A 19178-nucleotide genomic window follows, 5' to 3' on the forward strand; every position below is an offset into this window, starting at 1 on the left:
GGTCTTCCAAATGGACAATGACCCCAAGCATACTTCCAAAGTTGTGGCAAAATTGCTTAAGTCAAGGCATTGGAGTGGCCATCACAAAGCCCTGACCTCAATCCTATAGATTGTGGGCAGAACTGAAAAAGTGTGTGAGCAAGGATGCCTACAAACCTGACTCAGTTACACCAGCTCTGTCTGGAGGAATGGGACTAAATTCACCCAACTTATTGTGGGAAGCTTGTGGAAGGCTACCTGAAATGTTTGACCCAAGTTAAACAATTTAAAGGCAATGCTACCAAATACTAATTGAGTGAACTTCTGACCCACTGGGAATGTGATGAAATAAATAAAAGCTGAAATAAATCACTCTCTACTACTATTGATATTTCACATTCTTAAAATAAAGTGGCGATCCTAACTTACTGAAGACAGGGAATTTTTACTAGGATTAAATGTCAGGAATTGTGAAATTGAGTTTAAATGTATTTGGCTAAGGTGTATGTAAACTTCTGACTTCAACTGTACTTTTAATATGGGGCTATGACAGTCAAATTGTCAGACCTATTTGCAATTATCTCAGCACCACTAATGAGATGGGTATGCTTGATGCATCTCAAAGTCAGGGGATGTGGTTGACCTAATCTCTTCTGTCAAATCCAACCTGAATCGATATTTGTTTTTAATGCAGACGAGAGAACTGAATCCGCGTGCCATGAGTTTAAATGCAGAGGCCTGCCCACTGTTCCGTGATAGATGGAGCCCCATCTGTGAAATAGCCCACCATTTGATCCTATGGAATCTGTTTTTCGTCAATATTGCCACGCAGCACACTGAACATCCCCTGTGCCGTTTCATGCTCGGGAATCGTGAGACAGAATATGTCCTCGTGAATAGCATCCCCCGACATGTACTGTAGCGAACAAAAGACTATGCATCTCGGTTTCCACATCTAACGTCCATTTGGAAAGATTAAGGTGGGATGTTTTTTGAATCGTTCAGAGTTTCCTCTTGATTGCTAGCTATAGCATCAATTCTTAGTTTCGCAGTGTTATCTGACAAAGGTATTGATGTGTGTCTGTGCTTCTGCCTCCCCACACATTGTTTTCACCATTTTTCCCGGGCTCCCGAGTGTTGCAGCGGTCTAAGGCACTGCATCTCAGTGGAAGAGGCGTTACTATAGTACCTGGTTCGAATCCAGGCTGTATCACATCCAGTCGTGATTGGGAGTCCCCTAGGGCGCCGCACAATTGGCACAGCATCGTCCAGATTTGGCCGGAATAGGCCGTCGTTGTAAATAAGTATTTGTTCTTAACTGACTTGCCTAGTTAAATAAAATAAAAAAATATTATTTGTGACCGGTAATATAAGTCTCTGTAATAGTTTCTGGTTTCATAGCAGGCTTAGCCATTCACTGTGGGAATGGTTAAATTGCAACGGTCAAGTACTGCCTTTTCCCATGATTTAAGTAATGTGGTTGACGTGAACTTTTTAGATTTAAATAATTGTCCTTAAGGTTAACCATATTACAACGATTTTGAGGCCAGTTTTTTTTTTTGCATGCTAATTTTTAAAAAAATTAAAAGTTTTGGAAATTCTCCAGCGACCTCATTTTCATATCAGTTGACCCCACATGGGGTCGAAACCCCAAGTTTGGGAATCGCTGCCCTAAAAGGTAATTATTTGGAAGAGAGCATGTGTATGCATGTGATGTGGGGAGTCGGGGATCAACAGCAGGGAGGAAGCAGGGACGGCCTAGGAACGGTGGGTTAACTGCCTTGTTCAGGGGCAGAACGACAGATTTTCACCTTGTCAGCTCGGGGGAGGGAGGAAGAGGAATTAGAGATGAAGAGGAAGAGGAACATGGAGAGAAACAATGGCTTTACAGTGGTGTTGGACTGATCATGTACATACCTGCTACAAAAGGACTAAATTAGGAAAACACTGCTGCCAGCAGTTTCCAATATACAGCAGATAGTTTCTACTTCAATGCAACTCAAACATGAACGCAATGGATATCCCAGTGGCACATCTAATCCCTGATTGTCTGCGAGTGGATTACAAACCCAAATGTGTAGAACGCGGGGGAATCAGACAGACTTAAAAAAATATGTAAGAACTAACTTCCCTTACCCACCACCTTACTGATCAACGCCCAGTCAGCGAGGGCAAAAGCCGATGAGCTGTCAGCGAATCTGCACTTCCAACATGAATAGTGGGAGGCCTGTTTGCTGCCGTTTACTGAGACTTGGCTGGATGACAGAGTCCCGGACAGGGAAGGGGAGTCGGCCGGCTTCACTCTGGTCAGAGCGGACTGTGATCTGACCGTCACAGGGAAACATCACGGCGGTGGCATCTGCCTGCTTATCAGGGACCAGTGGTGTAGATCGATCCTGGTAAGAGAGCAACTCTGTACCCCCGACATTGTAAAGCTAATACAGCAAAGGCATCAGAGATGATTTATCTGTCACAGAAACTGGAATCCATCTCCCCGACACACCCAAAATACATTTTAGGGGATTTTAACAACTGCACTTTGCACAAGGTCCTACGAACGTACCAACAGTATGTGAAATGTCACACCAGGAAAAATAAGACTCGGAATTTGTGCTATGGGACAATACCAAATGCTTTCTCTGCCACCACCAGACCTACACTGGGGACATCAGACCACAATGTTGTCTACCTTCGGCCAACCGACTGTTGGCTCCTGGAGAGGGAGAAACCTACAGTTAAAACTGTCCTCATCTGGAACGACAATAGTATCACTCGTCTCCAAGGGTGTTTTGAATGTACTATGTGAGAGGTATGAGGACAGCAGCTCTGATCTTAACAAACTCACACATGTTGTTTCAGACTATGTAAACTTCTGTGTTGAGTCAATTGTGCCTACTAAAACCTGTAAAATTGAGAGTATTAACTTTTTGTATTGCTTGTTGGTTTGGCAATGCCACTGTCAGCCAGAAAAATATGCGGAGAAGGATTATCACCACAGCAGCTTGGATGAGATCTGTAAGGTCAAACCCTCAGCAAGGCTCACAATTATTTAGACCCAAGCCATCCCCTGTACCTGAACTTTGAACTACTCCCCTCTGGGTGCAGGTGTAGAGCGCCCCCGGAAGGAAAAACGGAACTAGACAATAATTTGTGCCAGGTGTGATATCCCTCCTAAACAGCTCGGGCTAATGCTCCTATTGACCCAGTGGTATGTTATGAATCAAATCAAATCAAATTTTATTTGTCACATACACATGGTTAGCAGATGTTAATGCGAGTGTAGCGAAATGCTTGTGCTTCTAGTTCCGACAATGCAGTAATAACCAACAAGTAATCTAACTAGCAATTCCAAAACTACTGTCTTGTACACAGTGTGAGGGGATAAAGAATATGTACATAAGGATATATGAATGAGTGATGGTACAGAGCAGCATAGGCAGATACAGTAGATTGTATCGAGTACAGTATATACATATGAGATGAGTATGTAAACAAAGTGGCATAGTTAAAGTGGCTAGTGATACATGTATTACATAAGGATACAGTCGATGATATAGAGTACAGTATATACGTATGCCTATGAGATGAATAATGTAGGGTGAGTAACATTATATAAGGTAGCATTGGTTAAAGTGGCTAGTGATATATTTACATCATTTCCCATCAATTCCCATTATTAAAGTGGCTGGAGTTGAGTCAGTGTCAGTGTGTTGGCAGCAGCCACTCAATGTTAGTGGTGGCTGTTTAACAGTCTGATAGCCTTGAGATAGAAGCTGTTTTTCAGTCTCTCGGTCCCAGCTTTGATGCACCTGTACTGACCTCGCCTTCTGGATGATAGCGGGGTGAACAGGCAGTGGCTCGGGTGGTTGATGTCCTTGATGATCTTTATGGCCTTCCTGTGACATCGGGTGGTGTATGTGTCCTGGAGGGCAGGTAGTTTGCCCCCGGTGATGCGTTGTGCAGACCTCACTACCCTCTGGAGAGCCTTACGGTTGAGGGCGGAGCAGTTGCCGTACCAGGCGGTGATACAGCCCGCCAGGATGCTCTCGATTGTGCATCTGTAGAAGTTTGTGAGTGCTTTTGGTGACAAGCCGAATTTCTTCAGCCTCCTGAGGTTGAAGAGGCGCTGCTGCGCCTTCTTCACAATGCTGTCTGTGTGAGTGGACCAATTCAGTTTGTCTGTGATGTGTATGCCGAGGAACTTAAAACTTGCTACCCTCTCCACTACTGTTCCATCGATGTGGATAGGGGGGTGTTCCCTCTGCTGTTTCCTGAAGTCCACAATCATCTCCTTAGTTTTGTTGACGTTGAGTGTGAGGTTATTTTCCTGACACCACACTCCGAGGGCCCTCACCTCCTCCCTGTAGGCCGTCTCGTCGTTGTTGGTAATCAAGCCTACCACTGTTGTGTCGTCCGCAAACTTGATGATTGAGTTGGAGGCGTGCGTGGCCACGCAGTCGTGGGTGAACAGGGAGTACAGGAGAGGGCTCAGAACGCACCCTTGTGGGGCCCCAGTGTTGAGGATCAGCGGGGAGGAGATGTTGTTGCCTACCCTCACCACCTGGGGGTGGCCCGTCAGGAAGTCCAGTACCCAGTTGCACAGGGCGGGGTCGAGACCCAGGGTCTCGAGCTTGATGACGAGCTTGGAGGGTACTATGGTGTTGAATGCCGAACTGTAGTCAATGAACAGCATTCTCACATAGGTATTCCTCTTGTCCAGATGGGTTAGGGCAGTGTGCAGTGTGGTTGAGATTGCATCGTCTGTGGACCTATTTGGGCGGTAAGCAAATTGGAGTGGGTCTAGGGTGTCAGGTAGGGTGGAGGTGATATGGTCCTTGACTAGTCTCTCAAAGCACTTCATGATGACGGAAGTGAGTGCTACGGGGCGGTAGTCGTTTAGCTCAGTTACCTTAGCTTTCTTGGGAACAGGAACAATGGTGGCCCTCTTGAAGCATGTGGGAACAGCAGACTGGTATAGGGATTGATTGAATATGTCCGTAAACACACCGGCCAGCTGGTCTGCGCATGCTCTGAGGGCGCGGCTGGGGATGCCGTCTGGGCCTGCAGCCTTGCGAGGGTTAACACGTTTAAATGTCTTACTCACCTCGGCTGCAGTGAAGGAGAGACCGCAAGTTTTCGTTGCAGGCCGTGTCAGTGGCACTGTATTGTCCTCAAAGCGGGCAAAAAAGTTATTTAGTCTGCCTGGGAGCAGGACATCCTGGTCCGTGACTGGGCTGGATTTCTTCCTGTAGTCCGTGATTGACTGTAGACCCTGCCACATGCCTCTTGTGTCTGAGCCGTTGAATTGAGATTCTACTTTGTCTCTGTACTGACGCTTAGCTTGTTTGATAGCCTTGCGGAGGGAATAGCTGCACTGTTTGTATTCGGTCATGTTACCAGACACCTTGCCCTGATTAAAAGCAGTGGTTCGCGCTTTCAGTTTCACACGAATGCTGCCATCAATCCACGGTTTCTGGTTAGGGAATGTTTTAATCGTTGCTATGGGAACGACATCTTCAACGCACGTTCTAATGAACTCGCACACCGAATCAGCGTATTCGTCAATGTTGTTGTCTGACGCAATACGAAACATGTCCCAGTCCACGTGATGGAAGCAGTCTTGGAGTGTGGAGTCAGCTTGGTCGGACCAGCGTTGGACAGACCTCAGCGTGGGAGCCTCTTGTTTTAGTTTCTGTCTGTAGGCAGGGATCAACAAAATGGAGTCATGGTCAGCTTTTCCGAAAGGGGGGCGGGGCAGGGCCTTATATGCGTCGCGGAAGTTAGAGTAACAATGATCCAAGGTCTTTCCACCCCTGGTTGCGCAATCGATATGCTGATGAAATTTGGGGAGTCTTGTTTTCAGATTAGCCTTGTTAAAATCCCCAGCTACAATGAATGCAGCCTCCGGATAAATGGTTTCCAGTTTGCAAAGAGTCAAATAAAGTTCATTCAGAGCCAACGATGTGTCTGCTTGGGGGGGGATATATACGGCTGTGATTATAATCGAAGAGAATTCTCTTGGTAGATAATGCGGTCTACATTTGATTGTGAGGAATTCTAAATCAGGTGAACAGAAGGATTTGAGTTCCTGTATGTTTCTTTCATCACACCATGTCACGTTAGTCATAAGGCATACGCCCCCGCCCCTCTTTTTACCAGAAATATGTTTTTTCCTGTCTGCGCGATGCGTGGAGAAACCTGTTGGCTGCACCGCTTCGGATAGCGTCTCTCCAGTAAGCCACGTTTCCGTGAAGCAAAGAACGTTACAGTCTCTGATGTCCCTCTGGAATGCTACCCTTGCTCGGATTTCATCAACCTTGTTGTCAAGAGACTGGACATTGGCAAGAAGAATGCTAGGGAGTGGTGTACGATGTGCCCGTCTCCGGAGTCTGACCAGAAGACCGCCTCGTTTCCCTCTTTTTCGGAGTCGTTTTTTTGGGTCGCTGCATGGGATCCACTCCGTTGTCCTGTTTGTAAGGCAGAGCACAGGATCCGCGTCGCGAAAAGCGAATGTTGTATTGTAAATTTGTTTTCTACTGTATTAAATTCTACTTAGTGTACATGATACTGCAACAAAATTTCCCCATGGGGAGGGACAATAGTCAGTAATTAAGTTTGCATTTTTACATTAATACAAAGTAAACATCTTTGTCGATACAATAGCCTACTTTGTATGGGTGCATTTTTTTGAATCTTTCTCAATCTAATACTTATTGCATTTACTGAATTATTGTCAAAGTACTTTTTTTTTCATTTTGTGCCACTTTGTAGGGTGGAGCCGTGCTTCAAGAAGTTTCATGACATGTTGTAGGCTAAATACAAACACTGACATGAATTTGTCCTACAAATCTTATAGGGGAATTGGGTTTTGAAATACTTTGAGTATTGTCCTCTGGTCACATTTATGATTATTTAAAAATTATATATTGTGGCAGGCCAGGGGGTTTGGTCAAGATGTTTACACAGACCAGACACGGACAGAGTATGATTAGTTCGGTTTCAAGGGTGTTTATTAAATAAGAAATCAAAAGAAAAGGATAGGTCTCCCCCATGAGACCCTCTCCGGGATACCGTCTTCTGGGCTCCAGGTCTTGCTGTATCCTGTCGGGCACACAAACTCAACTCCCTCGTCTTAGCTCGGGCACCGTCTCCAACTACACAGAAGTCACCTTACTTCCCCCAGTCCTCCTCTGTGTGCTGCCCTTCTGGCAGCTTTATGGGACTTGTACAGCTGGTGAGCAATCAGCCCTTGATTACTCACCAACTCCACAATCAGCCCCAATTAGTCCTTGGCGGCGTGCCTGTCGAGGCCTGGCACGTCCAGCAGATGGAGCCATCGCCTCGTGATGTATACTCCATCTGTCACCAGGCCTCGACGAGTCTCCCCCTGGTGGCTGACCTATACCCCCCCTTAGCTCTGTTGGGGAGGGGACTGTCGTCAGTGCGACGTATGTCTCCCTTCTCGATAGGGCATCCGCGTTTCCATGCTTCGCCCCTGACCTGTGCACAAAAGAAAAAGAGAAGCGTTGAAGGGACAAGAACCACCTGGTAACTCGATTGTTTGTGTCCTTTCCCCTGGTCATCCAGACAAGTTTAATGCTAGCTAGCAACTTACCTTGGCTTACTGCATTCGCGTAACAGGCAGTCTCCTTGTGGCGTGCAACGAGAGAGAGGCAGGTCATTATTGCGTTGGACTAGTTAACTGTAAGGTTGCAAAATTGGATCCCCCGAGCTGACAAGGTGAAAATCTGTCGTTCTGCCCCTGTTCCTAGGCCGTCATTGAAAATAAGAATGTGTTCTTAACTGACTTGCCTAGTTAAATAAACGTATACAAAATAAAATAAAAATCGAATAAAATACAGATTTTCCGATTGTTATGAAAACTTGAAATCGGCCCTAATTAATCGGCCATTCCGATTACTCGGTCGACCTCTATTCCAGAGGCAGTTTGGAACTCAGTATTGAGTGTTGCAACCGAGGACAGACGATTTGGCGGTCCCGTACTGTGCACTTGTGTGATCTACCGCTGTGACCTACCGCTGTTGCTCCTAGACGTTTACACTTCACAGTAACAGCACTTACAGTTGACCGGGGCAGCCCCAGCAGAGCAGAAATTTGACGAACTGACTTGTTAGAAAGGTGGCATCTTATGACCGTGCCACATTGAAAGTCACTGGGCTATTCAGTACGGGCCAATCTACTGCCAATGTTTGTCTACGGAGGTGCCCGATTTTATACACCGGTCAGCAACAAGTGTGGCTGAAATAGCCAAATCCACTCATTTGAAGGGGTGTCCACACTTTTGGCCTTGTGTGTGCATATACTGTGCCTTTTCCTATATTGTTGCAATCTGTAATTTGGATAGATTTTTATTTGGAATCCATGTAATGGACATACACAAAATAGTCCAAATTGGTGTAGTGAAATGGGAAAAAAATCACGTGTTTTATTTGATTTATTTTTAACCTTAAGTTGTGCGTGCATATGTATTCACCACCTTTGCTTTGAAGCCCCTAAATAAGATATGGTGCCACCAATTACATTCAGAAGTCATATAATTAGTTAGATTTCACACAGGTGGACTTTGTTTAAGTGTTACATGATCTCAGTATATATACACCTGTACTGAAAGGCCCCAGAGTCTGCAACACCACTAAGCAAGGGGCACTATGAAGACTAAGGAGCTCTCCAAACAGCCCGCCCACAAACTCACGGACCAGGCAAGGAGGGCATTAATCAGAGAGGCATCAAAGAGACCAAAGACTAAATATAAACCTGAAGGAGCTGCAAAGCTCCACAGTGGAGATTGGAGTATCTGTCCATAAGACCACTTTAAGCCATATATTCCACAGAGCTGGGCTTTACGGAAGAGTGGCCAGAAAAAAAGCCATTGCTTAAAGAAAAAAATAAGCAAACGCGTTTGGTGTTCGCCAAAAAGCATGTGGGAGATTTCCCAAACGTGGAAGAAGGTACTCTGGTCAGATGAGACTAAAATTGAGCTTTTTGGCCATCAAGGAAAACACTATGTGTGGCACAAATCCAACCCCTCTTATTCCCCTGAGAATATCATCCCCACAGGTAAGCATGTTGGTGGCAGCATCATGCTGTGGGGATGTTTTTCTTTGGCAGGGACTGGGAAACTGGTCAGAATTGAAGGAATGATGGATGGCGCAGGGAAATATTTGAGGGAAACTTGTTTCAGTTTTCCAGAGATTTGAGACTAGGACGGAGGTTCACCTTCCAGCAGGACAATGACCCTAAGCATACAGCTAAAGCAACACTCGAGTGGTTTAAGGGGGAACAATATCTTGCAATGGCCTAGTCAAAGCCCAGACCTCAATCCAATTGAGAATCTGTGGTATGACTTAAAGTTTGATGTACAGTGGGAGAACAAGTATTTGATACACTGCCGATTTTGCAGGTTATCAAATACTTGTTCTCCCCACTGTACACCAGCGGAACCCATCCAACTTGAAGGAGCTGGAGCAGTTTTGCCTTGAAGAATGGGCTAGATGTACCAGACTTATAGAGTCATACCCCAAGAGACTTGCAGCTGTAATTGCTGCAAAAGGTGGCTCTACAAAGTATTGACTTTGGGGGAGTGAATAGTTATGCACGCTCAAGTTTTATGTCTTTTGTCTTATTTCTTATTTGTTTCACAATAAAACATATATTTTGCATCTTCAAAGTGGTAGGCATGTTGTGTAAATCAACTTATACAAACCCCCCAAAAAATCTATTTTAATTCTAGGTCGTAAGGCAACAAAGTAGGAAAAATGCCAAGGGGATTAATACTTTCGCAAGCCACTGTAAGGACTTATCATTTAGACTAGATTTGTTTTAGATCATTTACTTTGTTTATGTTTTATACCATGGTCCATACAGACATTAAGAAAGGATGATGTATCCTCCTCCATCTCTGCTTCTCACTCCATGTATTCCTCTCCTCCTGTGTCAGGCTTGTTGTCCATGCTGGGCCGGAGCCACGAGAAGCCCTACGCTCCTCTGAACCTGTTGGCTGACTTTGCAGGCGGGGGTCTGACCTGTGCCCTCGGGGTGGTCCTGGCCCTGCTGGAGAGGACCAGGTCGGGAATAGGGCAGGTCGTTGACACCAGCATGGTGAGTACGAGATCACATCAGCTCAGTTGAGGTCTCATGAGCAGATTCATAAGCGACATTTACACCCACAGTGCTGTTCACAGTACGCTGCCAGGCATCAACAACACCTACAGTACTGTTTTCTGTACACCTCCATATCCTTTAAAGGCTTGTACATTGCAGCATACAGATTTTTGCCTGAAGAATGCCGTAGGATATAATGTATATTTAACAGTAGATAACACTGTGACATTGAACAAGGGCACTCAACAACAGCAGAAACTTCCAAACTTTTTTTTCTTTCCTACCCCTTTAACCTGAACACTGCTCAGACACAGAAATCACAACACAATCAGCATGTCTTGTGGGTAGCTCAGTACAGTCTCACAACACTTTGTAAAATCCCAGATCAATTCCATCACTAAACTAACCCAGTACCACAATCACAACTGAAAAACGTAAAGGGCACTGTATCTGTGATATTTTTAAGCATTCTCATGTACAGTAGCATGTGAATTTTATCACAGACAAATACTCCTAATTTTCATCAGCTGTCAGGGTGGCTGGTCTCAGACGAATTCGCAGGTGAAGAAGCCGGATGTGGAGGTTGTGGTTTTGAGGCCGGTTGGACGTACTGCACAATTCTCTAAAACCGCGTTTGGTAGAGAAATGAACGTTCAGTTGTCTGGCAACAGCTCTGGTGGACATGTCTCAAGTTGAGGGAGCTTGCAATTGGCATGCTGACTGCAGACATCTGTGGGGTTGCGTAACAAATCTACACATTTTATAGTAAGCTTTTGTCCCCAGCACAAGGTGCACCTGTGTAATGAGCATGCTGTTTAATCAGCTTCTTGATATGCCTTACCTGTCAGGTGGATGGATTATCTTGGCAAAAGAGAAATACTAACAGGGATGTAAACTAATTTGTGCACCAAATTTGAGAGAAATAATATTTTTGTGCATATGGAACATTTCTGTGATATTTTATGTCCGCTCACAAAACATGGGACCAACACTTTCCATTTTGCGCTTATATTTTTGTTCAGTACATAAACGATACCAGCACTTAAAATGAGTACCAGCACCTACTTCAGTCCAAGTCAAGCACTAGATGTGCTCAAGATGTGGTTTTATTGACTTTTGCCGCACCTCACTGTGTCATATTTTTATTAGATCCCTCGACGCCATGATGCCTGAAGCACCATTTTCAATGAATATATTAACGTCCCCTTCCATGATCGCTGTAAACATTACATTTTGCCTAAGGCTTGTACTTTTCTTTTTCCTCCAGGGATTGTTGGTACTTTTCCATGGCTTTTCTAAAGTTAGTGACCCCAATTTTAAGGCTAATACTGTGTATTAAGGAGATCTCCAAATGTACCCCTCCAAATAATTAGACTGTTTAAGTTACAGGAAAAATCCTATTGTAGCTATTAAAATGCATTCTGTAAACCAGCAAAGACATAATTATCTTTATGTAGACAGCATCTGTAGGCATACAAATTGTATACAAGCAGCCGGCTACTTCCTGTTCATGCCTAATGTAGAGGACTGATGCATGTAGAGGATTGATGCTTTATCAGTAAGGAGTACATGTAATATGCTGATAACTGCCCCAGTGAGGGGCCATGACAATCACATCGTTATTGTTGGTCTGCAAGGCAATTATTCCTGACATTCTGTTCAATGGCAACCATCTCAAAAGATTCCCTTAACCTATCGCCACAGGCAATCAAAACCAGGCAAACATGAACACAACTGTGAGGGGTCACACTGACTGCCGATAGGTACTTAGCACAGTAGGAGGTAATTCCTTCTCTTGCTAGAACAAAAGACACCACTTGCTGCGTACTGACCGAGTACAAACGAACCAGACGTTTCAAAATGTAGAATCGTCTGCCTGTCGGTGGCCAGCAAAGCCAATCAAAGAGCACTACTGTCTGCGTGAGGTCAAAAGGAAAAAAGCGGCACTTTTCCCGGTGTAATCCACCACCTTTTTCCTTATGACTTTTTTTTTGTACTGTCTTTTTTTGCCATTTTATGAATGTGTTATTCAATGTGGGTCTACGGGCTGTAGTAGTAAAGGCCAAATTCAATATATCAAATGTATATATTTTTGGGGAGAACACTTAAATGGGTCCTAAAATTCTAAATCAAATAGCTAAATTAATCATGGTATGACCATCTAAAAACAATTCCATATGTCACCCCCAACGGCATAGACTCATGGGAATTAACACAAAATAGGTAGCTAGCTATTTACCTGGGTGTCTGACTCTCGTCAGCTAACAGGCAGCTGCTTCATTCAAAAACATATCCATACTGATTTAATTATAATGTTACTCGCTAAGCTAGTTGTGGCCATCTGGCTAGTATCAACAAGAGCTTACTACAAATTCTAGCTAGCTAGCAACCACACTAGCGCATCTGGCTAATTAGCTATCTAGCTACAAATTTTAAGCAGGCAAAAATAACGGTACTGACATTTTGGGGTCTGGAGGATTTTAACGAGGCTGACGGTGGAAGATCTGTTCTATGTTAACAGCAAAAAATGTACTGCCGACACTCTTGTCAGAGGTGCTAAACTGTTATTGACCTATATCCATCCTGCCCTGCCTTTCAGTATTTGAAAGCCAAGTTAATAAACAGATCACTGACCATCTTGAATTCCACCATACCTTTTCCACTATGCAATCTGGTTTCCGAGCTGGTCATGGGTGCACCTCAGCCACGCTCATGGTCCTAAATTATATCATATCCGACATTGATAAAAGACAGTACTGTGCAGCCGTCTTCATCGACCTGGCCAAGGCTTTCGACTCAATCACTGCATTCTTATCGGCAGACTCAACAGCCTTTGTTTCTCCAATGACTGCCTCGCCTGTTCACCAACTACTTCTCATATAGAGTTCAGTGTGTCAAATCGGAGAGCCTGTTGTCCGGACCTCTGGCAATCTCTATGGGGGTGCCACAGGGTTCAATTCTCGGGCCGACTATTTTCTCTGTATACATCAATGATGTCGCTGCTGCTGGTGATTCTCTGATCCACCTCTATGCAGACGACACCATTCTGTATACTTCTTTGGACACTGTGTTAACTAACCTCCAGACAAGCTTCAATGCCATACAACTCTCCTTCCATGGCCTCCAACTGCTCTTAAATGCAAGCTAAACTAAATGCATGATCTTCAACCGATCGTTGCCCATACCTACCCACCCGTCCAGCATCACTACTCTGGACGGTTCTGACTTAGAATATGTGGACAACTACAAATACCTAGGTGTCTGGTTAGACTCTTTCCAGACTCACATTAAGCATCTCCAATCCAAAATTAAATCTAGAATCGGCTTCCTATTTTACAACACAGCCTCCTTCACTCGTGCTGCTTAACATGCCCTCGTAAAACTGACTCTCCTACGGATCCTTGACTTCGGCGATATAATTTATAAAATAGCCTCCAACACTCTACTCAGCAAATTAGATGTAGTCTATCACAGTGCCATCCATTTTGTCACCAAAGCCCCATATACTACCCACCACTGCAACCTATATGCTCTCGTTGGCTGGCCCTTGCTTCATATTCGTCGCCAAACCCACTGGCTCCAGGTCATCTATAAGTCTTTGCTAGGTAAAGCCCCACCTTAACTCAGCTCACTGGTCACCATAGCAACATCCACCCGTAGCAAGCGCTCCAGCAGGTATATTTCACTGGTCATCCCCAAAGTCAACTCCTCCTTTGGCCGCCTTTCCTTCCAGTTCTCTGCTGCCAATGACTGGAACGAATTGCAAAAATCACCGAAGCTGGAGACTCATATCTCCCTCACTAACTTTAAGCATCATCTGTCAGAGCAGCTTAGCGATCACTGCACCCTGTACACAGCCCATCTGTAAATGGCCCACCTAACTACCTCATCCCCATATTTATTATTTATTTTTGCTCTTTTTGCACCCCAGTATCATCTTGCAAATCATCATCTGCACATCTATCACTCCAGTGTTAATGCTAAATTGTAATTATTTCGCCACTATGGCCTTATGTGTTGTATTGGAACTATTTTATTATAGCGTTGCCGGCGCATTTTGCGGTTGTTTGTCGCTCCTGTGTGGTCAGAGGTTACTGCAGCCAACGAGGGAGGAGAAAAGGATGAGTTCTATTTCCTGGGAGAAGTCACAGATGTTGGTGACTCAAACAATGCATGGACAGTGGAAACTGCCAATAAAATGTACTGCAATAGACCTTTAGGTTGACACGAGGGCAGATACAATTGTCATATCAGAAAATACTTATAGCAGACTAAAAAAACATGCCACCACTGAAGAGCACAATAACTAGACAGCCCAGGGGGTAAACTGAACTGTATGAGTCACTTTACAGTTACAACTATTTGGAAAGGACAGCCATTTTAGGTTCAAAGTGTATGTGATAAAGACAATAGAAGAGGTCAAAAGCACAGAGGATCTCGAGTGCTAATCCTGAAGACCTGAGCAAGCTGAAGATAAAACCAATCAAAAATAAAAATGATGGGGTACCCTACAGTGTAAACCCTTCCAGACGTGTGTCACTGCCCATGCTCCCCCAAGGCGAAAAAGGAGTTTGACCGCATGGTGGCGCGTGGCGTGATCATGGAGCATACACAGTGTGCTCCTATGGTCCTGGTGCCCAAGAAGAACAAAAATCAGATGAGGTTATGTGCTGATCTGAGAATGTTAAACTAATCAGTAAAAAGAGAGTCACACATTCTACCTACAAATCCTGCCAAAGCTGGCTGGTGTCAAGGTGTTTTCTCTTTTAAATGCAGGAAGTGGCTTCTGGCAGATTCCACTAGAGAGAGAGCGTGTCAGGCTTAACATATTCATAATGTCTTTTGGAAGATACTATTTCAGAAGACTTCCATTTGGAATCACTAGTGCCCCAGAAATCTTCCAGCATGAGATGACAGGGCTCCTGAAGGACTAAGAGGGCGTGGCCATTTACATGGATGAGATCCTTATTTACTCACACACCAGAGGATGATGTGAGACTCCTATACACACTGGAGGATGCAGGTTTGAAGCTCAACCCAGACAAACATCTACTGCGACAGAAACGTCTCAACTACATATGACATTGCTTTGACGAGAATGGCATTCTTCCTGATGATGCCAAGATCCAGGCCGTCACCCAGCCGGAGCCGGCAAGCAACTTGACTGATCTGAGCAGTGTCCTGGGTATGATCCTCTACCTAGGCAGGTACCTACCGGGTCTAGCTGATGTCACCAAACCACTCAACGAGTTGCTCAAGAGTGATGCTGCAGTGCAGGAGGAGGCCTTTAGGAAGTTAAAGCAACTCATCCTGTTCTGGCATTTTATGACATGACAAAGCCTATCATAGTCAGTGCAGATGCCAGTAGTTCTGGGTTAGGCGGGCTCCTACTACAGAAATACGATGGACAGTTAGTAGCTTATTGCTCCAGGACTCTCACCGATGCAGAGAAGCGCTATGCACAGATGGAAAAGTAGTGTCTCGCAGCAGTCTGGGCATGTGAGAAGTTTACCAGGTATCTGTATGGCCTAGATGCATTCACACTGTGATATTCCAGACCTCTCATTCCACTGCAAAGACCTTGACTTAGTGCCTTTGAGGCGCCAGAGACTGTTGATGTGCATGATGCGTTAGAACCCTACACCCGTTCCAGACATCCGCAGGCAGCTGTTACATAAAAGATTGCAGAGCTGACCAGTATAATCGAGGCCTGTGAGGCCATGCTTTATGATCCGCATGCTATCTCACCCACCGTGTTTGACGTCGTCAAGAAGCAGAGCTGCAGATGGTGAAACACTGTGACAACAAGATGGCCTAGGTATGCCAGACAAGTTAAAAGCCTACTGCACCTGCCGACAGCACCTCTCAACCTCACAAGGACTAGTGTTGTATGGTAATAGAATAGTAGTGCCACAAAACATGAGAAATTAGATGTTAGAGCGCATACATGACGGACGTTAGGGTGTTTTGAAGTGCTGGGAGCGAGCTAGATAGTGGTGTGTGGTTGCCTGGAATAAGTAAACACATCCAGGAAGTAGTCAGTCAGGTGTCCAAACCTATTCAGAGGAGGGATCCTCTGATCTCCACTCCCCAGTCGCCCATAGGAAGGAGTAGCAGCTGACATATGTGAACTCAACAAGCAAAACTCCCCGGTAGTTGTGTCCACATACTTTTGTATATATAGTGTATTCCACCCTTCAAATTAGTGGATTTGTCTATTTCAATCACACCCGTTGCTGACGAGGCACAGTCATAGGAGACCACCTTTCCAGCAAGTCAATTCGTAAAATTTCTGCTCTGCTAGAGCTTCCCTAGTCAACTGTAAGTGCTGTTATTTTCAATGGGAAACGTCTGGGAGGAACAACTGCTCAGCCGTGAAGTGGTAGGCCACACAAGCTCACAGAATGGGACTGCTAAAGCGTGTAGTGCTTAAAAATCGTTTGTCCTCGTTTGCAACACTCAAAACCAAGTTCCAAACTACCTCTCGAAGCAACGTCAGCACAAGGACTGTAAGTCGTGAGCTTCATGAAATGGGTTTCCATGGCCGAAACAGCTGCACAAAAGCCTAAGATCAACATGCGCAATGCCAAGCGTTGGCTGGAGTGGTGTAAAGCTCACGGCCATTGGAGTCTGGAGCAGTGGATCACGAGCAGTGAATCACACTTCACCATCTGACTGTCCAATGGACGACTCTGGGTTTGGCGGATGCCAGGAGAATGCTACCTGCCCCAATGCATAGTGCCAACAGTAGTGGAGGAGGAATAATGGTCTGGGGCTGTTTTTCATGGTTGGGGCTAGGCCCCTTAATTCCAGTGAAGGGAAACCTTAACTCTACAACATTCTAGATAATTCTGCATTTCCAACTTTGTGGCAACAGTTTGGGGAAGGCCCTTTCCTGTTTCAGCATGACAATGCCCCCGTGCATAAAGCGAGGTCCATACAGAAATGGTTTGTCGTGATCGGTGTGGAAGAACTTGACTAGCCTGCACAAGAGCCCTGACCACAACCCCATCAAACACCTTCGGGATGAATTGGAACGCCGACTGCGAGTCAGGCCTTGCCCAACCACACTAATGGTCTTATGGCTGAATGGAAGCAAGTCCCCGCAGCAATGTTTCAACATCTACTGGAAATCCTTCCCAGGAGAGTGGAGGCTGTTATCGCTCCCTTATCCCAGTCTGTTGTCCCCATATGCTTCAAGATGGTTACCATTGTTTCTGTACTCAAGAAGGCAAAGATAACTGAACAAAATGACTACCACCCTGTAGCACTCACTTCTGTCATTGTGAAGTGCTTTGAGAGGCTAGTCAAGGATCATATCACTGCCACCTTACCGGCAACCCTAGACCCACTTCAGTTTGCATACCGCCCCAACAGGTCCACAGATGATGCAGTCGCCATCGCACTGCACACTGCCCTATCCCATCTGGACAAAAAGAATAGCTATGTAAGAATACTGTTCATTGACTACAGCTCAGCATTCAACACCATAGTACCATCCAAGCTCATCATCAAGCTGGAGGCCCTGGGTCTCAACCCCTCCCTGTGTAACTGGGTCCTGGACTTTCTGACGGGCCACCCCCAGGTGGTGAGAATAGGAAACAACATCTCCACTTCGCTGATCCTCAACACTGGGGCCCCACAAGGGTGTGTGCTCAGCCCTCTCCTGTACTCCCTGTTCACCCACGACTGTGTGGCCATGCACGCCTCCAACTTAATCATCACGTTTACAGACGACACACCAGTAGTTGGATTAATCACCAACAATGACGAGACAACCTACAGGGAGGAGGTGAGGGCACTCGGAGTGTGGTGTCAGGAAAACAAACACTCCCTCAACGTCAACAAAACAAAGGAGATGATCGTGCACTGCCCTCGACCGCAAGGCTCTCCAGAGGATGGTGTGGTCTGCACAACACATCACCGGGGCAAAGTACCTGCCCTCCATGACACCTACACTTCGCGATGTCACAGGAAGGCCAAAAAGGACAACAACCACCCGAGCCACTGCCTGTTCACACCGCTATCATCCAGAAGGTGAGGTCAGTACAGGTGCATCAAAGATGGGACCGAGAGAAGCTGTTTTTCAGTCTATCTCAAGGCCATCAGACTGCTGAACAGCAATCACTGACTCAGAGAAGCTGCTGCCTACATTGAGACCCAATCACTGGACACTTTAATAAATGGATCACTAGTCACTTTAAACAATGCCACTTTAAATAATGCCACTTTAATAATGTTTACATATCTTACATTACTCATATCACATGTACATACTGTATTTTATACCATCTACTGCACCTTGCCTATGCCGCTCGGCCATCGCTCATCCATATACTTATATGTACGTATTCTCATATTCTCATTCATTAGATTTGTGTGTATTAGGTAGTTGTTGGGGAATTGTTAGATATGTGTGTATTAGATAGTTGTTGGGAATTGTTAGATTACTTGTTAGATATTACTGCACTGTTGGAACTAGAAGCACAAGCATTTTGCTACACTCACATCTGCTAACCATGTGTATGTGACCAGTAAGATTTGATTTGAGGGGGGGACCAACTCCGTATTAATGCCCATGATTTTGAAATGAGATGTTCGACGAGCAGGTGTCCCCATACTTTTGGTCATGTAGTGTATTTTTCTTTCTGTGTGCGCGCTGATATTTAAGCACTGATATTTAACCCTTTCTCCTATGCTAAGTCTCCTCTTACACATCTGAACAGCCAATGCATCTCTGTTGCTAGACAGAACCTTAGTGATATCTGTTCTTCACCTGACCTGACCTCTGCCCCAAAGTGCTCACTCCTCCCCAACTTACGGCTGTCATGTTGACTAACTTTTCCTCCCATCGGATCCCTGATGGCTAACAAATAACATATCCAGACAGAATATAAACATTATACATTCCTCTCTCTCCCTCAGTGACATGAATAAGTATGTTTCATATTTTCAGAACCCAAATGCGCAAACCAGATGGGATGGTGTTCCGCTCCAGAATTCTTTGTTAGCCATGATGGTTAAGTGTGCCTTGAATTCTAAATAAATCACAGACAGTGTCACCAGCAAAGCACCAT

The 19178-nt window shown here is 45.1% G+C and overlaps 1 protein-coding gene across 2 annotated transcripts in view; it reads left to right on the forward strand.

Moving 5' to 3' along the window:
- Window positions 1–19178, forward strand: part of amacr (alpha-methylacyl-CoA racemase) — a 59201-nt gene that overhangs the window by 12684 nt on the left and 27339 nt on the right. For both annotated transcript variants that reach the window (XM_021602821.2, XM_021602820.2), the window contains exon 4: window positions 9938–10098. In XM_021602821.2, coding sequence (XP_021458496.2) covers window positions 9938–10098 — 161 coding nt within the window. The remainder of the gene's footprint in view (window positions 1–9937; window positions 10099–19178) is intronic.

This window comes from Oncorhynchus mykiss, chromosome 5 (assembly GCF_013265735.2).
Source record: "Oncorhynchus mykiss isolate Arlee chromosome 5, USDA_OmykA_1.1, whole genome shotgun sequence".
Taxonomy (NCBI): Eukaryota; Metazoa; Chordata; class Actinopteri; order Salmoniformes; family Salmonidae; genus Oncorhynchus; species Oncorhynchus mykiss.